Source organism: Hylobates moloch, unplaced genomic scaffold (assembly GCF_009828535.3).
Source record: "Hylobates moloch isolate HMO894 unplaced genomic scaffold, HMol_V3 SCAFFOLD_1, whole genome shotgun sequence".
Classification (NCBI taxonomy): Eukaryota; Metazoa; Chordata; class Mammalia; order Primates; family Hylobatidae; genus Hylobates; species Hylobates moloch.
The window spans coordinates 221,912,813-221,936,645 of record NW_026652276.1 but is presented as its reverse complement, the minus strand read 5'-3'; the positions used below and the strand labels follow the sequence as shown (position 1 = coordinate 221,936,645).

The 23,833-nt window shown below is 37.7% G+C and overlaps 1 protein-coding gene across 10 annotated transcripts in view; it reads left to right on the top strand.

Annotated features, from left to right (window-relative positions):
* Positions 1-23,833, top strand: part of BRAF (B-Raf proto-oncogene, serine/threonine kinase) — a 208,322-nt gene that overhangs the window by 61,553 nt on the left and 122,936 nt on the right. For all 10 annotated transcript variants that reach the window (XR_009209599.1, XM_032761940.2, XM_032761945.2 and 7 more), the window contains exon 2: positions 14,116-14,217. Coding sequence is in view for 9 of the 10 variants with exons in the window: in XM_032761940.2 (XP_032617831.1) it covers positions 14,116-14,217 (102 nt within the window). In the remaining variant the exon portion in view is untranslated. The remainder of the gene's footprint in view (positions 1-14,115; positions 14,218-23,833) is intronic.

Sequence of the window (23,833 nt, the reverse complement as noted above, 5' to 3'; positions counted from 1 at the left end):
AGATACTATTATGAAATGACTGTAAAAATTACTAATACCTTTGGCTCTCTAATTCTTCTCTCTTTTCATCATACGGGCCTGACAAAATGTCCACTACCTGCCTGCACTTAGGCAGTTGAATGTAGTGCTTTAAATGTATACCAAAACCCTCAACAGGGCATCAACAATGTCTGGTAGTGCAGCTGCTTCTTCACTTTCCTGATTAAAAATGCATTTGCTGGCTGGGCGCAGTGGCTCATGTGTGTAATCCCAGCACTTTGGGAGGCCGAGGCGGGTGGATCACTTGAGGCCAGGAGTTCAAGACCAGGCTGGCCAACATGGTGAAACCCCGTTTCTACTAAAAATACAAAAATTAGCTGGGTGTGGTGGCACGTGCATGTAATCCCAGCTACTTGGGAGGCTGAGGCAGGAGAATCATTTGATCCCAGGAAGCAGAGTCTGCAGTGAGCCAAGATCGCACCACTGCATTCTGGCCTGGGCAACAGAATGAGACTCTGTCTCGGAAAACAAACAAACAAACAAACAAAAACATATATTTCCTCCACTCATTGCAAACCTCTCACAGCTCCCACTCGTATCTGTGGAATTCACTTCAAACTTTACTGAGAAATTAAATGCAGCTCTTGTCATCTTTTCACCACCAGTTCTACAAACTTGTCTGCATTGGTCCTGTTGTTCTATCTTCCTTTCATTTGTTATCGAAGACCACTCCTGACAGTCTGATTTCTCTATTTGTGACTCAGATTTCATCTTTTCTGCATCTCTGTCTCCCATATCATTCTTCTCCCCTCTATTGAATTCCCTTCAGCCACAAACATGCTTTATTATCTCCCAGCCCCAATACATCTGCAAATGTATGTGAATAGGAATGACCAAATATATACAGATATACAATTCCTACCTTTCCTAATGTCTTCTAGCCACTATTATATGTTCCTATTCTTATTTAATAAATTTTCTTCACTGAATGTTTTTTCCTTCTACCTCAGGGTCTGTTTCTTTTCAGCCATTTTTGGTTTCTCTTGTAAATGTTTATGACCCCCGGGGCTGAACCTTCTTAGCCTATACTTTCTTGTAGGTCTGCCTCCCAGTATGCTGGTGACACCCAAATATGTCTTCAGCCTCATCTCTCCTCCAGGGTTCTAAACTTGCATAACCAGCTGCCTTCTTGATCATTTAGTCAGCCTCTCCTGTTGGTGACACAATGCTTGATTTCTCTCCCTCATGGCATCACTGTCCACCTGTTGCACACATCAGAATTTCAGAATCAGCCTTAATTCTTAGTTTTTTCTCACTCTTCCTCCATGTCTCATCCTACTAGTAGCCCTATCTCCACTATTTTCCACCTTGGTCCAAGCAATCATCTCTTGCTTAACTATGGTTGCTTAACACAACCATAGTTTCAACTAGTCTTCCTCCCTGCATTCATTCTTGGCCCACCGTAATCCATTCTCCACTAGAGTGATAATTAAAGGTACTATAATATATACTGCTCTAGAGTTATATTGTCTAGAATTAAATCCTGACTCTTATCATTTACTAACTGAGTGGCCTTGAGCAATATACTTAACACTTGTGCCACAATATGCTCATCTATAAAATGGGATGGTATATTTATCTGTTCTCTGATTGCTATAAAGGAATACCTGAGACTGGGTAGTTTATAAAGAAAAGAGGTTTAATTGGCTCACGGTTCTGCAGGCTGTACAGAAAGCATGATGCTGGCATCTGCTCAGCTTCTGGGGAGGCCTCCGGAAACTTACAATCATGGCAGAAGTTAAAGCAGGAGCAGGTGCGTCTTACATGGCAGGAGCAAGGGGTAGGGGGAGGTGCTACACACTTTTAAACAATCAGATCTTTTGAGAACTCACTCATCAAAAGGACAGCATCAAGAGGATCCACCCCCATGATCTAGTCACCTCCAACCAGGCCCCACCTCCAACGTTGGGGATTACAATTTGACATGAGATTGGGTGGGGACACAAATCCAAACCATATCAGAAGTCAATTGTTGGTAATTAAAATATAAATTGGATTATGCCACACATACCTGTTTTTGAAACTTTAGATTCTCATTGCTCTTAGAATAAAATTAAAACTCTACTTACCGTGGCTTTCAGGACCCTTCATAACCTGGCATCTTGCCTAATTTTTCTGATACTCATCTTGTTTCTACTCTCTCCTTGCTTACCATATAGCCACAATCACTATCTTTAACTTTCTAGTTGGAAACATGGCTTTTTGTGGGGTATATTTCCTATTACTTTTTATTGTTTTGGGACCAACTTATTTACGTCAGTTTTGTGTTTGTTTTGTTATATGTAAAAATAGTGCCTTAAAAAATCAGTTAATTTTTTTTTTTTAACCTGGTGAATCATTTGTTTTATCTTTATAAATGCTGGGACGAGAGGCCTACTCCTTTTTTCCAGTTTTGTGAGAGATTGGTAAAATCCTAGAAGTGGAATTGCTAGGTCAAAAGATAGAAATGTTTTCAGATGGATGATTCCTATTGAAGTAAATTTTTTGAGAACTTAACATTTCCAAAAAGGTTTTCATTTGCCCTCATGCTTGACTGGTAGTTTGCCTGGATGTAAAATTCCAGATTCCCAGTCATTTTTGCCCAGACAGTGAAAACATTATTCCACTATCTTTTAAAAAATAACAGTTTTATTGAGGCATAATTCATATACCATACTATGTGCAATTTAGTGGTTTTTAATATATTCATAGAGTTGTATAGCCATAACCGCAGTACATTGTAGAATATTTTTATCACTCAAAAACGAAACCCCTGGATTTATTAGCAGTCGTTCTCTGTTCCCACCAATTTGCCCACCCCCCAGCCTTAAGTCAACAAGTAGTCTACTTTCCTTCTTCATTGTCTTTTAATGTTGCTGATGAAAAGTCTGATGCCAAATTAATTCTAGTTATAGGAAGCTTTTAGAGTTTTCTGTTTTGAATTTCTGGAATTTAATTATGTAAACTAGGATTTATGTAGATATGAGTCTTTTAATTCATCTGCCTTAGCCTCACTGAGCCCTTTTACTCAGACCATTGGTGTTTTTAACTCCAGATATTTTTAGCATCATCTTTATTTCTTCTATTTTCTTCATTTAGAACTCTTACTAAATGTATTTTGAACTTCCCAAGTGTGTTCTTTGTATCTCTTCAACTTTTTACTTGTATCACCCATTTCTTTCTCTCTTTCTTGCTCCCTCTTTTTTAACCTCTCTACCTTCTGGGACATTTCTTTGTATTACATATCACTACTATGATCTTTATCAATACTACTTCTGTTATTTACCCCTTCTCCTCAAGTGTTTTCTTAATAATAATATTTCAGTTTTCTCCTTGCCCATTTATTCTGTTTGTTCATTGTGATCTTTTTCTTTCCTCCCATTGGATATTCATAGTGTCTTGTGGTTCTTGTTTATTGAATAAGGACTAAATTGTTAAAAACTTTGCAGTTACATAGGTCTAGGATTCTTTTCAAAATGGGAAATGACTACAAGTGTTGTGTATTCATTGACTGGCTTTCCTCCAGGGTGCAGGGATTTTAAGAGGCAGGCTTAAGGCCACCCCAGTTACAAAAGTGAGGACAGCTTTAGTATGTTTATTCCTGGAAGGAGCTAGCTAACTTACTTAGTATCCTCCTCCTTCAGTATCTTCCCTCTTTCCCTCTCTCCCTACCACTTTTCCTTTCTACTTCAAGTATATAGTAAAGTGTAGGGAATAATATAATGACTATGTACCTATTACTCAGTTTTGTTGAATTGTCTTATATATGCTTCAGATTTTTATAAACAAAAATAATTATAGACACAGATACAGCACCTTACAGTCTTACTTTGATACTTTTCTCTGCCCTTTCTGCCTGTTCAGAAGTAACCGTTATCCTGAATTTACTGTTTATCGTGCCCATGCACATTTCAAATACTTTTGCTGTGGGTGTATATCCACAAACAATCTAGAACATTGATTGCATGTTTTTGTGAACCCTGAAAGAACCAACCCTTTAAGACAGATTCTGAGTGGCTAACAGTCCAAATTCAAAATAGAGCCACGCGATCATTTGCAGACATGTAGAGATCATATGTGTACTCTGCATTCCTGGAAAACCTATACACCCAGTAACTTTAGGACTTTCGTAGCTGTCTGTTCCTATTTATGCCACCTGAATTAACAACTACCAGAAAATATCGTTTGGCCTTTTGGACCTAACAAACACTCTGTGACCTGCCTCAGCCAATCAGAACTGAACAAGTTTGTACCCCTCATTTGTATAGTGGACCAGAGTGGGAACCTGACTGTGAACTTTCTCTGTAAATGACAGCCCCTTTTCTTTGTTCTCTCAGAAGGTGCCTTTATTTTGTACCAAGGTACGTCTCCACGTTTTGCAAACTGTTTGCTGGAATAAAGCCTGTTTCTTTTTTTAAAAAGAAAATCTTTTTCTGTAGATTGTTGACATTTTAAAGTTGTATATATCCTGAAACTTGCTTTTTCATCAATATTATGTTTTTGAGATGTATTCATGTTGATAAATATACTGCTAGCTTTTTGTTTTGACTTAATATGTGGTATTTTGTTATACAGATATACCAGTTTGCGATTTTTTCTCTCTTTTTTTTTTTTTTTTGAGACGGAGTCTTTCTCTGTCCCCCAGGCTGGAGTGCACTGGCGCGATCTCGGCTCACTGCAAGCTCCGCCTCCCGGGTTCATGCCATTCTCCTGCCTCAGCCTCCCGAGTAGCTGGGATTACAGGCGCCCGCCACCACGCCTGGCTAATTTTTTGTATTTTTAGTAGAGACGGGGTTTCACCGTGTTAGCCAGGATGGTCTCGATCTCCTGACCTCGTGATCCGCCTGCCTCGGCCTCCCAAAGTGCTGGGATTACAGGCTTGAGCCACCGCGCCCGGCCGATTTTTTCTCTCTTAAGGAACATTTGAGTTGGTTCTAGTTTTTTGCTATTATAAACGTTGCTGCAGTGAAAATGTCTTGTACATATGTGAATATAAGTAGCTACATGATAGGATATGCTCATCCTTAGCTTTGCTCTAGATATTGCCAGTTTGCTTTCAAAATATTTATATTATACCACGTGTAGAATATGATAGTGTTTGTTGCTACATGTACATGATTACCAACTCTTGTATTATTAGGCCCAATTTTTTTGCAATCTCACTGATTTTTCATATGTATGTATGTATGTATTTTTTGAGACAAGGTCTTGCTCTGTTGCCCAGGGAGTGCAGTAATGCATTCCTGTCTTATTGTAGCCTCAAACTTCTGGGCTCCAGCAATCCTCCCACCTCAGCCTCTCAGCCTCTGTTAGCTGGGAGTACAGGTATGTGGTACCACATCCAACTAATTTTCTTTTTTTTTTTTTTTCTAGAGATGGGGTCTTGCTATGTTGCACAGGTGCTGGGATTACAGGGATGAGCCATTGTACCAGGCCTGGTTTTTCATTGCATTTCTTTGATTACTAATGAGGTCATTTATTTTATGTGTTTATTAGATATTGTGAATTCCCTATAGTGAACTACCTATTCATAAGTCTTTTGCCCATTTTCTTTTAGATTAGTTGACCTTTTCCAAAAGGATGGCCACTTACCCTGGCAATATTTATTATATAGTCCATTCTCTTCCCCACTAAATTATAATGCCAACGTGAACCATGTGCTGTGTAAATAAATACCTGTGCCTCTGTTTCTGAGCCCTCTATTCTGTCACTTTGGTCTTTCTGTCTGTGTGCTAGTATCATTTCTCTATAAGTCTTGTTTTCCTGGTAACACCAGTCTTACCCTCCTTATTATTCAAAATAGCCAAAGGCTACTATTATACAGTGCTTCCATAAAAATTTTAGAATCAGGCTGGGCGCAGTGGCTCACGCCTGTAATCCCAGCACTTTGGGAGGCTGAAGCGGGCAGATCACGAGGTCAAGAGATCGAGACCATCCTGGCCAATATGGTGAAACCCTGTTTCTACTAAAAATACAGAAAATTGGCTGGGCATGGTGGCGTGCACCTGTAGTCCCAGCTACTTGGGAGGCTGAGGCAGGAGAATCACTTGAACCCAGGAGGCGGAGGTTGCAGTGAGCCGAGATCGTGCTACTACACTCCAGCCTGGTGACAAAGCGAGACTCCATCTCAAAAAAAAAAAAAAAAAAAAATTTACAGTTTTCAAGTTCCATGGGGGAAAAATTATTTTTGGAATTTTGTTTATTGCACTACACTGAATTTATTTGTGGAAAATTGACATCATTAGGATATTGAATCTTCCCATAAAAGGATATTTATGTAGGTCTTTGTCAAGTGAAGGGGAACACATCTGTGTGCACACATACATGTCATTTGGTGTAATGTGAAATAAGGTTTAGTGGAGAAAAAGAAGTATTAAGGCACACACAATTCCCTAAAGTCTGTTATCCACATATAGATGTGTGTGTTGGCCAGACACAACTAGAACTATGTACTGTGGAAAGGACTCCTGTGTAATAATTAGAGCTTTGAGGTTGATGAAATGGTCTTATTAGGGAAAGCCATCAGTACTCTGTGGCTGATCAGCCTTTTCTTGCATTACACAAACTCAGACCTCCTGAGCCAACTTTTTGATAAGCTACCAAAACAGGGGTGGAAACCTCTAGAGTCATCTGACTCTGTCTCTCTTCTTAGTAGTCTTTTGTGCACCTGCACATTATTTTGTTGTTTCCGTCACAAAAGTCTTGGGAATATTTTGTTAAGACTTTTCTTCTAGATTCTTTATAGTGTTGCTATCATGAGAAGCATCTTTTTTTAATTGGCTCTGGCTAATGTGTTAGAACACTATGTAATTTTACGTCCTTGATTTTATATCCAACAAACCTTGCTAAACTCTTCCGTTAGTTTTTATAGTTAATAGGTATTAGCCTTGATGGTTTGTAGATTCACTTGGGTTTTTCTGTAGATAGCATGTTTCCTACAAATAAGTTTTTTGTCTCTATAATTCTAATTCTTATGCCTGTTTATATAAATATATATATAAACACTTATATAAACAATACCTATACTACCAAGATTCGATGATTGTTAACATTTTACTGTATGTATATCTCCTAAGAAAAAGGAAATTATTTCATTTAACCAAAATATCATATCTAGGAAGGTTAAAATCCCATCGTCTTACATCTGATATGTGTTCAAATTTCTATGGTTGTCCCAAGAATGTCTCTTGCAGCTATCTTCCATCCCTAAACTAAGATCCACTCTGTGCATGCACTGAATTATTTGTTGTCTTTTAGTAGTAATCTTTTAGTCTTAAACTGACCACCTACTGTTTTGTTCTCCCAAGAAATGATTTATTAAAGAGTCCAGGACAGTTGTCTTAGAATGTCCCACATTTTGGATTAGTCCAATTGCCAAGGCTTTGACTTTCAAAGAGAAGAAAAATGTCTTATAGAATGTCCCACAATCTAGATTTGATTATTTCAGTGTAGCAGTCTTAGCGTATTTCTCTATTCCCTGTGTTTCTTCTAAACTAGAAGTTAAGTATGAAGGCTTGATTAGATTGAGTTTAAATGTTTTGCATGTATACTTCATGAGTGATGTCTCATGTTGCATCACATCAAGAGACATATGTTGGGTTGCTCCACTATTAATGATTCTAAGCCACTTGAAGGTATGTTTTCCCCTTCATCTTTAATATGTGGCAAAATACTTTGGCACTATGTAAGTATCCTGTTCTCCATCAGCTTTTCTCCTAATGATTTTTAGCATCCTTTGATCCTTTCCTGAACTAATTTTATATTAGCTGGCATTCTTTTGTAAAGAAGCATTTCCCCATATCAAGTGGGAATAACTAATTTTTCCTAAAAAGGCAGGATACATGCATAATTTTTTTCATTTAAAGTTCAGTTTTCTAAGGGTGTAATAGTCACCTACAGTGTGAGCAAATGCCCTCCCACCCTTTTAATTTTTATGGAATTTTGAAGGTTTTTTGTTTGTTTGTTTTTGCATACCATCTGTTATAGTCAAATACAGTACTTATTCTTTTTGCTGAAAATCTCCAAATTTGGTCAGTAGGAGTCCCTTCAAGCTGGCCTCTGATGTTGTTCTGATATCTGGCACAAGATATTCCTAGATCTTTCTTCTTGAATAATGATAGATAGGCTTGAAATGCTGTAATGCTGGCCCTTTCCCCCATTAATGTAGTCATTGTTTTGTTGTTACTTTATGTAATCTAATATGCTTATTTTGTTAAGACCTAATATGCTGGTTAATAAACTCATTAATAAAACCTAAATGCTTATTTAGGTTTACTTTTATGTGTATTAGTCTCTAGATTCTCCATCTATGTTCATTTTCTATGGCTGCAATAATAAATAACAACAAACTTGGTCACTTACAACACCACAAATGTACTCTCTTACATTTCTGGAGGTTAGAAATCCAGAATGAGTTTGTTTTACTGGGCAAAAATCAAGGTATTAGCAAGACTTTGCTCTCTCTAGAGACAATAAGGAAAAATCTGATTTCTTGCCTTTTCCAGCTTCTAGAGCTGCATTCCTTGTATTTCTTGGCTTATGGCCACCTCCTCCATCTTCAAGGTCAGCAGTGTAGCATCTTCAGATCTTTCTCTGCTGAGTTTTTATATCACCTAATCATCTATAGTAAAATTCCCCTTTATTTCCCTCTTATAAGTATGCTTGTCAATTACATTTAGGGCTTACCCAGATATCCAGAATAATCTCCCTGTTTCACAATACTTAATCACATCTGCAAAGTTCCTTTTGCCATATAGGGTAACATTTACAGGTTCTTCTGGGTCTTGGTATATGTTTAGTTATCTTGGTGGGGGGGCCACTATTCAGCCCTCTCATGCCACTCTTTCTTTGATACTACTTCTTGATTCAGTTTCCTTTTTCTAGGTTGTCAGTTATTTTCTTCTTGCACCTTAACATCAGTTCATTATCTTCTTGCTTCTTTTACTGATGTTGAGAAGTATGCCGTCAGTCTAACTTGTCTTTACTTTCTGGTTGACTTTAAGAACTGAACTTTTTTATTTTCACCTGTTTTGGAAAATTTATGGCCAGTTTCTGTTCAAATATCTCCCCTATTCCCTGTTTACCTCCCAGATTAACTCATTCTGTGCTTCGTGTCTTTCATATTTTCCATCCATTTATCTCTGCCTTTTGGCTGATTTTCTCAGAATCACCTTCTAGTTCTTTAATTCTCTCTTGAGCAGTAATCTGTTTTACATTACCTGAGGTTTTAATTTGATGACTATATGATTCAAAACTCAGGTCTTTATACTCATGCTTCCTCCTTATATGTGTTGTCTTTAGGCTTGCTGTTCTTCCAGAGTTATGTCAGTAGAAATTTACTTTTGTGTTTTGGTCTGCAATTTATTAGCTTTGATTTCTTTGTCAAACTGATTATATTCATTTTCTATTTTTCAGGAATGTTCTGAATTTTTTCAACTAAATGGTTGATGGTCCTGGCCTCCTTGCTTTCAGTACTGTGATTCTTTCAACCATTTCCTTGAAATTTTAGGACCACTTCTGTCTCTCCCTTCCCTCCCTCTGTTCCTTCCCCAACCCCACCTTTCGTAACAATTATTTGTTTCTTGGAATCTCTTAGGCTAGTCCTGTAGTTTTCCCCTTTGGCCTATTAAGTATTATGTTACTGGATTCCTAATTAATGATTATTCCTGCTTTAAATATACATATTTATATATACTATTATATATGTATATATATATCATATATATGAATTTAAGAGTTTGATGCCTTTCTTCATAGTTTGGATTATTTTATGTTTTGTTTGTTTGTTTGTTTAGAGATAGTCTTGCTCTGTTGCCCAAGCTGGAGTATAGTGGCGTGAATTCAGTGTCCTGAATTTACTGGGCCTAAGAAAGAATCACTGAACTAGGATGACCTGTTTTCTTTCTTACCCTATTCTGAAACCCACTTAAATCTTCAGCTTTAATTGCATACCTATTATGACTAAGACACCAAAATAAATCATGAGGGGACAAAAAAAGAAAATGTTTCTGATCTTAAAGTAGCTAATAGACGTGGAAAACATAATCAACTTTATGTTATCAAATTATGACTTAGAAAATAGTTTTGCCCAGTTCATCAGTGAACACATCATAGACGGATGCTCTAAGGAAAGATCCATCCTGGACAATGTGGCAAAACCCCATCTCTACTAAAAATACAAAAATTAGCCAGGTGCGCTGCTGCGCGCCTATAGTCCCAACTACTTGGGAGTCTGGGGTGGGAGGATTGATGCCAGGGAGGCTGAGGCTGCAGTAAACCAAGATTGTGCCACTGCACTCCAGCCTGGGAGACGGAGACCCTGTTTTAAAAATAAATAAAGTATTCTTTTTTTTAAACAAATACATGCTTGAGTGCTTATTGTATGCTAGGCACTGTTCTAGCTCTGGGGATAAATCAGAAAAAATAAGACAAAAACCCATGCCCTCCTGGACTTTATTCTGTTGGGGAGTGGGGAAGACACACACCAATAACAAAATGAACACGTAAAATATATATAGTAAGGTGGTCACGTATGCTACGGAACAAATAAAATTAACAAAGGGTATAGAAACTGACTCTGTGCCTTTAAGGAATGAGAGGGATAGAGCCTTTCTAAATGAGAAGGTTAGAGAATCCTTCATTGATAAGGTGACATTGGGATAAAGAGATGAATGAACTTGGTAAGATAGCAAACCTTATAGAAATCTTAGGGGAAGAGCATTCCAGGCAGAAGGAATAGTAAATTCACAAGTCCTGCACTGGGAGTATACTTGGCACATTCAGTGAGGCCAAGTGTGATTGGAGAGGGATGAGTGACGGGGAGAACAGTAAGAAATGAAGATAGATAGCAGAGGGCCAGGTCATGGCTTTGGTGATTTTTAGTGGGGAAGCCAGTGGAGGGTTTTGAGCAAGAGAATGACATGTGATCTGCAGTTATAGTTTTGTTTTTGAGATGGGGTTCACTCTGTTGCCTAGGTTGGGGTGGCGCGATCATAGCTCATTGCAGCCTCAACTTCCCAGGCTCAAGCGATCCTCCCACCTCAGCCTCTGGGACCACAGGCACACACCATCACGTCTGGCTAATTTTTTTTTTTTTTTGTAGAGACAGGGTCCTATTATGTTGCGATCCTCCCGTCTCAGCCTACCAAAGTGCTGGGATTACAGGCGTGAGCCACCGTGCACAGCCTGCAGTTATAGTTTTTGAAGAATAGCTACTGTGCCATTCTAGGCATGAAAGAGGAGAGGCCATTTCAGAAACTGTTGTTAATAAACTAAGAGAGAAATGAAGGTAGCTTAGACGAGGGTGGTAATGGTAGAGAAGGTGACTGGTATCTATATATAATTTGATTTGGAGATGGATTGAGATGGATTGTCAGATGTGAGAAAAGAGTCAAGGATGATGCTGAAGTTTTTGGTTTACTCAAAGAATGGAGCTTATTTTCTGAGGTAAAGAGACTAGGAAAAACAAGTTTTGTGGGGGTGATGGGGGAGATCAGAAGTTAGTCTTTGAACATGTTGAGTTTGAAATGCCTATTAGGTATACTAGTAGACACATATTCAGCAGGCAGTTAGGAATCTGGTGTTGAGAGGAAAAGGTAGAGTTGGATTTTAAATTTTGGGCTTCATCAGTTCATAGTTGGCATATAAAGATACAAGATTGGATGAGATCACCTAGGGAGTAAGTGTAGCTTGATAAAAGAAGCCATCTGACACTTTTTGGAGATATGAGAAATTAGCAAAGGCATCATGAAAGAAAATGTTGAAATACCTGACTGGAAAAACAATTTGGAACCTCTATCATTGCTTCTCAGACTTTAATATGCATATGAATCATTTTGTTAAACTTCAGTAGATCTGAGATGGAGCTTGAGCTTCTGCTGTGTGTTTTTGTTTGTTTGTTTTTTGTTTTTTGTTTTTTTGGCAGGTTGTGGGGCAGCGGTAGAAACAGTCTCACTATGTTGCCCAGGCTGGAGTGTAGTGGTGCACTCACGGCTCACCGCAGCCTCAACCTCCTGGGCTCAGGTAATCCTCCCACATCAGCCTTCTGAGTACCTGGGACTACAGGCATGCACCACCATGCCCGGCTAATTTTTGTATTTTTTATAGAGATGGAGTTTTGCTATGTTGCCCAGGCTGGTTGTGAACTCCTGGGCTCAAGCGATCCACCTGCTTTGGCCTCCCAAAGTGTTGGGATTACAGATGTGAGCCACTGTGGTAGGCCAGCTTCTGCTGTTCTCACAATCTTTCAGAAGATGCTGCTGCTTCTGGTCTATGGACTCACACTTTGAGTAGCAAGACTTTATATGACAAGAGTCATGAAAAACAATTGAAAGACCTTAACATTTGTAGAAGAATAAAGATTAATATCCAGAATAAAGACTATCTATAAATGAATATGGAAAAAACAAACAACTCAATAGAATAAAAGGGAGTACAGTATAGGGAATTTTTCAAAATCTCAAATGGCCAGTAAGCATAAAAAGTGCTCAACTTTGTCAGAAATATAAATTAAAACATGACTGCCTTTTCCCTTTCAGACTGGCAAAAGTTTAGAAGTGTGATGGTGCTGGGTGTTGGTGAGATTGTGGGGAAAAGAGTGGACTTATACCCTGCAGATAGGGACTTGGCTTGATACATTTCTTCTTTTGGAAGACCATTTGGCATATTTATTAAATTTTAAAATAGATATATCCTTCAATCTTGGAATCCTATACCTAGATACCAAAAAATAAAATTTGCACCTTTACTCTGAAAAGCAGTTCAGAACTATTTGTTGAAGTATTGTTTGATGTTGAGGAAATGGAATAATCTAAATGTCCTTTAGTAAGGAAACTATTAAATAAACCAGGAGATTTGGAACTCTTTTTTTTTTTCATTTATTTCCCTGTACATTTAAAAATTGATATCTGACATTTTTTCGTTATAACTTTGAATAGTTTAAAAGGCCGTAATTTCTACTGTGTGTTATATTCATGTTAAATACATTTTTTGGACAAGCCTTAAAGCTGCAGATTTAGATCAGTCAACTTAGAAACAGAATCTTCCATATAGCCTAATAGCCAGTTCTCACTATCAAACCAGACAAATTGGACTGTTTTTCTTTTTTATTAAGAAAAAAAAAACCTGATTACTTAAAACAGATATACTAATATGTGCCTTTTAATAACCACTAAACTTCTGGATTCTAGTCTGGCTGGCTGGATAGATGGGTAAGGCTTGGAGCCTTGCCACAAATTTGTTTCATTGATAAAATATGGTCCTGCTCTTAATTTTTCCCCCTTTTCTCTCAAGGAATTTCCCTATTTAATTGTCTATTTGTTAGGTACTTTGGAATTTATACATCTCAGAATGGTGCATCTTAGTAGTATTTGAGGTGGAAAAGAACTTTGCCTTTCTTTTATAAAGTGGAAAATAATTATTTTAAAAGAGGAAGTAGGCAAGGAGAACCAGTTCTTAAGCAGATCAATCAGGGAGCATACAGATAAAACTTGAGGATCTGGAAATTCTCTTAAAATTGTCTATGCCCACCTAACCCCTGGATACCACTGAAGTTTAGAGACTGTTGAAATAAGCAGTCAATGCTATGAAATGAATGCTATATAACCATTAGGGAGTAAAATATATGCATATTGACGTGGAGAGACTTCTGAGGCATTACCCCGTGAAAAAAGCAAGTGTTAAAAGTATTTTATATATAGTATTTAATTATATTTGTACATTTCATATATGTATGTCTTAATGTTTTTTCCATGAGTAAAAGGGAGACATGGAAGGCTGCTCACCAAACCATAAACAGTACTTAACCTTTTTGAAAGGGGGCCTGGGAATGTGAGGAAGATGAAGAGAGATTTCATGGTTTATTCTGAATATTCATGTATTATTTGAATCTTTTATAGTTGAGAATACGTTGTATTACTGGGGTAGAAAAAAATTTAAAGATGTTTAATAATAAAAGAGAAAAACCACTATACTAAATGTTCTCTAAGCTCAAAATTTGAGGAACACTGGCAGTTATTGTGATGTAGTTGTCTACGTTAAAATATTTCTAATTCATATCCTAAGTGATTTTTATTTAAATTCTTTTAAAATATTTTTTAGGTGTGGAATATCAAACAAATGATTAAGTTGACACAGGAACATATAGAGGCCCTATTGGACAAATTTGGTGGGGAGCATAATCCACCATCAATATATCTGGAGGTAAGCTTTTGAGTATCATATCTGTAGTAATTTTGAAAAGAAAAAAATGAACTTATAAAAACATTTGTACTGATAATCTTGATTATTTTAGGAGGTGGGATTAGGAATAGATTTGGGAAGAGAGAATTAGCTTTGCCTATATTATACTTCTTAATCTTGTTTTGTGTCACTTACAATAAACATGTATTTTATAATTTAGAAAACATCAGAACTAAGGGGGAAGTCATATAAACTTCAAGGTATTACTCTGAATTAAATTTTTATTTTTATTTTTATTTTATTATTATTATTATTATTTTGAGACAGAGTCTCACTCTGTCGCCCAGGCTGGAGTGCAGTGGCACAATCTTGGCTCACTACAACCTCCACCTCCCAGCTTCAGGCGATTGTCCTGCCTCAGCCTCCTGAGCAGCTGGGACTACAGCCGCACATTACCACATCCACCTAATTTTTGTAGTTTTAGTAGAGATGGGGTTTCACCATATTGGCCAGGCTGATCTCGAACTCCTGACTTTGTGATCCACCCACCTTGGCCTCCCAAAGTGCTGGGATTACAGGTGTGAGCCACCACGCCCAGCCAATTTTTTTTTTTTTTTTTAAAGAGAAAGCACACAGTTTTGGAGCTCAGCAAACCAGTTACCATATTGGAAAATGGGGCAATTTTTAAAAATATTTTTTCCAGAATGAGTCTTCCCCAAAATTGGTTTCTGCTTCCTTATAGGTAAAATTTATAATTTTTAAATAGCTCAACATTGTTTAGCTTTACTGTTTAATAAAGCCTTGAGGTTTGTGTCAAGCCTTGAGCATAATTATAAATTTATATTCATTAATCCTATGAGTTAGTAGGTGCTGTTATAATCACAGATGAGCTTTCTTAGCATTAGTTTTCTTAAGTAGTCAGTCAGACTCCACAGCCAACAAGGTGTTACAGAATCTAGGTGGTAAGGCTCTACAGCCCACACTGCTCACCACTACCCTACACACCCTTTCTTTATAAAAGCTGGCTCAGCTATCATCACTAGTGATGCAAGGAGATGGAGAACTCTAAATTAGAAATGATCAGGTTGCCATTTGGCTCCAAATACCAGAGACTTTTAAATACAGATTGAAAGACTTCTAAACTAAATTTGTAACTTAGTAATTTAATTACTTTCTGAAGGGCAAGTTAAGTCTTAAGTATTTTATGAGAAAGTTAAGTTTATATTTCTGAAGTAAACTTGGAAGTTTGGAAATAACAGCTAATATGCTGTTTTCTTTCTCTTCTTCTTCATATGGCTCATCCCAGATCACACTCCTAGTTAATATCAAAGCTAGGACTAGAATTCTTATTTCTCATTACTAGTTAGTGTACTTCCTAATATCCTGTGCTATCTTCTATACATATATTATTAGGAGGCTGATCAAAGTTGTCATAAGGAAGCAAGTACTGCTAATGAGAATGGCAATTTTTTATTAATCAGAATTAGACAATATAACCAGCAAGTTTTCTTCCAACCGTTTCTGTGTCTTGCAGACTTTGAACCCATGCTGAGATGTAATTCATTTGCATCAATAACTATGTCCCACTATAGCAGTGATTCACTGCCCCCTCCTCACATATCTCTTCAGGCTTTTTACTATTTGAAGACTGATCACTAACAACAACAAACCTTAGAGCTTCTTATTCTGCGCCCAGTACTGTGTTAAATGCATTTTATTGCTTAATTCATTTTTTATAGTTACTTTGAGCAAGATACTAGGTACTAGATATTTTTGTTATTCCCATTTTACAAGTGAAAAAACAGAGAGAGGTTAAGTAACTTAACTAAGGTGACACTGCTAGTTAGGGAAGAAGGCAGATAGCTAAGTCAGAAATCTGTGCTCTTGATCTCTATCTTATTCTACCTTTATCATGACATTGTCTCTCTCTTTCCCCACTCTCACCCCCCAGACAGCTTTTCTTATTTGGGCTAAATATTTCTATTCCCTTCAGCCATTCTTTGTAACATAATTTATGGACCTTTTATTAGATACAGTCTTTTTGGTTGGTTCTTTTAGATTCAGACACACAAAATTGAACTACTTATTAAAATTAAATCTGAGTAGGACAGCATACATCAGACCATAACTCACAGATTCTTATCTTGGGGACTTGTGGTATACAATGTGTGTGTATTATGTGTATGTAGTATGCAAAAGTATGCATATACCACATGTACATACACACACACTGAAGGTGGCAGTATAATATAATGATTACGATGAGCCATGGAGTCATACAGACTCCATGTTTGAATCCCAACTCTGGCTTAGTTTCTGTACTCAAGATATCCAGCCTTCTTATACCCCACCTCATTAGTAAAGTGGGAATAATATCACACCTTGGGTAATATAAGGATTAATTGAGTTTATAATTATGAAATAACATAGTTCCTGATTCAGATATTAAGAATTCTATAAATGGTTGATTTATCTTGTACTGTTCTAGGCCTTGGGGAATAACAATTGTCTGTCTGTTTTTTTTTTTTTCCCCGAGATGGAATCTTGCTGTCTCCTGGGCTGGAGTGCAGTGGCACGATCTTGGCTCACTGCAACCTCCACCTCCCGGGTTCAAGCAGTTTTCCTACCTCAGCCTCCCAAGTAGCTGGGATTACAGGCATGCACCACCACACCCAGCTAATTTTTGTATTTTTAGTAGAGACGGGGTTTCAGCATGTTGACCAGTCTGGTCTCAAACTCCTGACCTCAGGTGATCTGCCCGCCTTGGCCTCTCACAGTGCTGGGATTACAGGCATGAGCCACCGTGCCTGGCCGGGAATAGCAGTTTTTAAAAAAATGGCCAATAATCTCTGCCTTTTTAAGCTTATGTTTTAATGAGGGGATGGATATATAGACAATGAACATATAAATGAGTTTTAGAACATTGCACTTATCACCATTTTATTTTTTTATTTTTTGTTGAGATGGAGTCTCACTCTATTGCCCAGTCTGGAGTGCAGTAGCACGATCTCAGCTCACTGCAACCTCCTCTCCTGGGTTCAAGCGATTCTCCTGCCTCAGCCTCCCAAGTAGCTGGGATTACAGGTGTGCGCTATGACACCCGACTAATTTTTGTATTTTTAGTGGAGACAGGTTTCACTTTGTTGGCCAGGCTTGTCTCAAACTCCTGACCTGAAGTCATCCACCTGCCTCGGCCTCCCTAAGTACTAGGATTACAGGCATGAGCCACCGTGCCTGGCCGTCACCATTTTATCTACTGTGAGTGGACTCTAACCTGCCCAAGAGAAAAGACCTGTACATACTGATATTTGAAGGCCCATCAGTGAAGAGCTAGATCTACTGATTACTCACTGAGACCCACCGTTCTGCAGGTTTCTCATCTGCCATTTAAGATTCCTTAACACCTTTTTTTTTTTATTGGGGTAAAATATGCCTAACAAAATTTACCATTTTAACCATTTTTAAGTATATAGTTCTATGGCATTAAGTCCATTCATGTTTTTGTGTATCATTCACCACCATCCATTTCTAGAAATTTTATCATCCAAAACTGAAACTCTCTAGCCATTAAACACTAAATCTCTATTTCCTTCTTTCCCTAGTTCATAGCAACCACCATTCTACTTTCTGTCTCTATGATCTATGAATTGGACTACCAGGAACTTCATATTAATAGTATCATGTAATCATGTAATATTTGTCCTTTTGTGACTGGCTTATTTCATTTAGCTTAATGTCTTTGAGGTTTGTCCATGTTGCAACAAGGATAATGCATATATCAAAATTTTTTTCCTTTTTAAGGCTGAATAGTAATCCGTTCATTGTATGTATTTACCACATTTTGATTATTCGTTCATCCACCAGTGGACACTTGGGTTGCTTCTACGTTTTGGCTATTATCAATAATGCTGTGAACATGGGTGTACGAGTATCTGAGTTCCTTTTACTTCTTTGGGGTATATACCAGGAGTAGAATTGTAGGATCACATGGTGATTTTATGATTATTTTTTCTGGAGTTGCCACACCTTTTTCTGTAGCACCTGCCCTGTTTTATATGGGGTTCTAATTTTTTACATCCTTATGGCATTGTATGGGGTTCTAATTTTTTACATCCTTACCAACACTTATTATTTTCGGTTGATTAAAAAAACCATAGCCTAGGCTGAGCGCGGTGGCCCACACTTGTAATCCCAGCACTTTGGGAGGCTAAGGTGGGCAGATCACGAGGTCAGGAGTTTGAGACCAGCCTGACCAACATGATGAAATCCTGTCTCTACTAAAAAATACAAAAATACAAAAAATACCAACACTTACATCATATGGGGTTCTAATTTTTTACATCCTTAACAACACTTATTATTTTTGGTTGATTAAAAAAACCATAGCCTAGGCTGAGTGCAGTGGCTCACACCTGTAATCCCAGCACTTTGGGAGGCTAAGTGGGCAGATCATGAGGTCAAGAGTTTGAGACCAGCCTGACCAACATGATGAAATCCTGTCTTTACTAAAAAATACAAAAATTACAGGTGTGCGTAGTGGTGCGCGCCTGTAATCCCAGCAATTCAGGAGGCTGAGGCAGGAGAATCGCTTGAATCCAGGAGAAGAGGTTGCAGTGAGCCGAGGTCATGCCACTGCACTTCAACCTGGGGGACAGAATAAGACTCTGTCTCAAACAAAACAAAACAAGACAAAATGAAAAAAATAGCCTAATGTGTGTGAAGTGATACCTTATTATGATGCTGATTTGCATTTTCCTGATGACTAACAATGTTGAGCCTTTTCTTATGTGCTTATTGGCCATTTGTATATCTTTTTTGAGAAATGTCTGATTTAAGTTCTTGGTCCATTTTTTAATTGGATTGTTTGTTTTGTTCTTATTGAGCATAGTTCTTTATATATTCTAGATATCAGTTCTTATTGGATATTTAATTTGCAATTATTTTTCCCATTGTGTGGGTTCCCTTTTTACTCTGCTTATAGTTTTTGAGTCCAAATTATCTATTTTTCTTTTTGTTGCTCTTGCCTTTAATATCATATCCAAGAAATCATCACCAAATCCAATGCCATGACATTCTTCTCCCAAATGCTCTTGCATTTGGGTCTTTGATCCATTTTGAGTTAATTTTCATATATGATGTAAGGTAAGGGTCCAACTTCATTCTTTTGCATATGGATACCCAGTTTTCTCAGCATCATTTGTTTAAAAGACTGAATGGCCTTGGCACCCTTGTCGAAAACCATTTGACTATATATGCAAGAGTTTATTTCTGGGCTTTCTATTCCATTGGTCTATATATCTGTCTTTATGCTGTCATCATACTGTTTTGATTACACTAGCTTTGTAGTAAGTTTTGAAATCAGGAAATGTGAGTTCTCCAACTTTGTTCTTTTTCAAAATTGTTTTGGCTATTCAGGATCCCTTGAGATTCCTTTTTTTTTGAGATGGAGTCTCGCTTTGTCACCCAGGCTGGAGTGCAGTGGTGTGATCTTGGCTCACTGCAACCTCCACCTCTCAGGTTCAGGTGATTCTCCTGCCTCAGCCTCCTGAGTAGCTGGGATTACAGGCACCCGCCACCATGCCTAGCTTTTGTATTTTTAGTGGAAATGGAGTTTCACCATGTTGACCAGGCCAGTCTCGAACTCCTGACCTCAAGTGATCCACCTGCCTTGGCTTCCCAAAGTGGTGGGATTACAGGTGCAAGCCACTGTGCTCGGCCTCCATGTGAATTTTATAAAGGATGTTTCTCTTTCTACAAATAGGTCATCAGGATTTTGATAGGGATTGGATTGAATCTGTAGATTGCTTTGGTAACTGACATCTTAAGACTTCTTAACTCTGAAATGTGAGTGGATAGTTAAGAATAACCAGATATTTAAAGAAAGCTGTCAGTAGGAAAGACAACAGCAGAAATGGTCAACAGAAACTCAGAAACAGTGCAGAAAACAGAATAAAACTTAAAAATAACTATAATTAACATCAGAGATAAGATCTATTAGTCCAGTCTTGTTTTGTAGCAGTTCCAAAGAAGCAAAAGTAACAGAACAATAAAGACCTCTTAGATAGCCAGAAATTTATTTTTATTTTTATTTTTTTAATTTTCTTTTTAATTCTCAGCAAGGCAAGTTACTTCTATAGAAGGGTACGCCCTTACAGATGGAGGAATGGTGAGCGCACACTTGGACAAGGGAGGGTAAGGGGTTCTTATCCCATACGCATGTGGCCCTTGCTGCTGTGTCGTTCCCCTGTTGGCTAGCGTTAGACTGCACAGGCTAAACTAATTCCGATTAATAGCTAGAATTTTTTTTTTTTTTTTTTTTTTTTTTTGAGACGGACTTGCTCTGTCACCCAGGCTGGAGTGCAGTGGTGCAACCTCGGCTCACTTCAAGCTCCACCTCCCGGGTTCACGCCATTCTCCTGCCTCAGCCTCCCGTGTAGCTGGGACTACAGGTGCCCGCCACCACACCCAGCTAATTTTGTTTTTGTATTTTTAGTAGAGACAGGGTTTCACCATGTTAGCCAGGATGGTCTCGATCTCCTGACCTTGTGATCCGCCCGCCTCGGCCTCCCAAAGTGCTGGGATTACAGGCGTGAGCCGCTGTGCCCAGCCCAGAAATTTTTAAAAATATATGTATATACAGACATATAGGTATGTATATGTGTATATCTGTATGTGTTGTATATATATAAATAAATGTTGAAAAATAAATATTGGAAGATAAATGTTCTAGAAAGCAGAGAGATGGGAAATTTTAGAGGAAACATGAGAAAAATTAAGGAATAAATCCAGATCCATAAAAATTATAAATGCGTTTAACTGCAAGAAACAGAACCCTTCAAGAATAAGTTTCTGGAACAAATAGGGATTTTCATTTCCTTTCACATAGCAAGAAGCATAGAGGTAAATTATTGTAAGACTAGTTCTACAGCTCAGTTGTCAGATATTTGGTTGAATCTCTATAGTCCCTTTGGCTTTTCTGTCAAGACCACAGCAGATTTTTAAGATCTTTCCCTCATACAACTCCTCAAAGCAGAAAGCAGAGAACAGAGAAATTCTCTTGTATACTAAGCTCTTGCTAGGAGGAAAATCTTTCTCAAAAATCCTCTATAACTCTTCCTTTTATATCTCATTGACTAGAATGAGGTCACATATCACCCCTATATCAGTGACTATGCTTACATTTCCTGAAATAAGAGTCTAATAAGTCAAAAATTTCCAGTGTTCACAATTTTTCTTCAGATTAGTTTGTATGCTGTCAAGTAGAAGTTGTGCTATGATTATTTTATTCTATAACATTTCAACAGAAACCCCTTTTAAGTTTCTGTAGGAAGATAAATCATCAACTACTTGTTCTTGCTTCTTCTCTTCATTGTAGCAAAACAGAGAAATTGGTTACACCACCATCAGAAATCCTCTTGATTTTCTTTTTCCCATGTGCTAATTTATTTAAAAGCCATCTTTTCAGTTCTAGATGTTCTCCTACTGGCAGATAACAGTTAACATTCTGTTGATTCCCTTGATGATAACTACAGTGAAATATGAGATACAGTATTCTAAAGAATTTCAAATTTATCTTCTCAGTTGATCTTTGGTTCCCTTTTTTCTACCATCATCCAAAGGAAGAAAAGATAAGTTTACTCTGAAAAGTTGTTCCTCAGAGTTTCTTCATTTCCTCTCAGTGTTTCCATATTCATTTATCCAACAAATTATTGGAATGCCTTGTATGTGTAAGATATAATGCTAGATGCTTTTCTAGTAGTAGATTCTTCTTTCTGTACTTGATTTATTGGAGCCCAGAGGTGAAGGGATACTGTCTCTGTAATCACCCTACAGCTGAGTCCTAACTACTTCAGAATTTATGGTTGAATCCTACAGTCCCCTGTAGACTGATGAAGACAGTAACAGCTCCTGACATTTACTGAGTACTTACTATATATCAGGTACTAATCATATATTAGTTCATTTAATCTTCAGCCTACCCTTTGAGTTACACTTAACTATTCTCATTTCCATGTTATAAATGAAGCAATTCAGGCACAGAGGGATTTAATAATATGGCCAAGGTTACACAACTTGTAAATGGTAGCCAAGATTTGAATCCCAGACGTTCTGAATTTACAGCCCATGCGTTTAATCACCTTATCATTCTTAACGCTTGGCAACCTTTCTGATTTTTAGTCTATATAGAACCTAGAATAATACAGAGGCAGTGTGTCAAACCCTTCAATGAAATGAATACTGGAAGCTGGGTGCTTCCTGTGGAATGCAGAACAGTCCATTATATATTATTTATGGGCAGTTTGTAAGATTTCATTTTATCTTGTGAGAGTAAGAATAATTAGACTAAATTTAATTAAAGATAAAAAATAAAATTTTTATTTCACTGCTTTTTCTCATTACATTGAAATTAAATAGATCCTTAGATTTTTTCCCTTCTATTTTAATTGAGAAATAATTCACATACTATACGATTAACTTTTTAAAACTGTGTAATTCAGTGGTTTTTACTATATTCACCACTATCTTATTCCAAAACATTTTTATCACTCCCCAAAAGAAACCCTTTATGCATTAGTAGTCATTCCCTGCAGCCCCTGACAACCACTGATCTACTTTTTGCCTTTATGGATTTGCTGGTTGAAATATTTCATATAAATAGAATTACATTATGTGGCCTTTTGTGACTGGCTGCTTTTACTTAATATAATGTTTCCAAAGTTTGTTTATGTAGTAGTATGTATCAGTACTTCATTTCTTGTTATGGCTGAATATTTCATCATACACATATATCATGTTTTGTTTATCCATTCATCAACTGATGAACATTTAGGCTACTTATATGTTTTGGCTATTATTAATGCCACCATGAACATTCACGTGCAAGTTTTTGTGTAGATATATTTTCATTTTTCCTGGCTGTATGCCTAGGAATAGAATTGCTGGGTCTTGTGGTAACTCTGTTTTACACTTTGAGGAACTAACTGCCAGACAGTTTTTCAAAGTTGCTGCACTATTTTGTATTCCTAACAGCAATGTATGAGGGTTACAGTTTCTCTCCATCCTCATCAACACTTGTTATTATCTATTTGTTTTTTAATTAAAGCCATCTTAGTAGGTGTGAATTGGTATTTCATTTGGTTTTGATTTGCAGTTTCCTAATGACTAATAATATAGAACATCTTTTAATGTTCTTGTTAGCCATTTGTATATCTTCTTTGGAGAAATGTCTATTCAAATCCTTTGCCCACTTAAAAAAACTGGGTTTGTCCTTTTATTACTGAGTTGTAAGAGTTCTTTAGGCCAGGCATGGTGGCTCACACCTGTAATCCCAGCACTTTGGGAGGCCAAGGTGGGTGAGTCCAGGAGTTCGAGATCAGCCTGGGCAACATGGCGAAACCCCCGTCTCTACAAAAAATACAAAAATTATCCAGGCCCGGTGGTGCATGCCTGTAGTCCCAGCTGCCCAGGAGGCTGAGATGGGAGGATCGCTTGAGCCTAGGAGGCGGAGGTTGCAGTGAGCCAAGATGGCAGAGTCACCCAGGCTGGAATGCAGGGGTGCCATCTCGACTGACTGCAACCTCCGCCTCCCAGGCTCAAGCCATCCTCCCACCTCAGCCTCCTGGGCAGCTGGGACTAC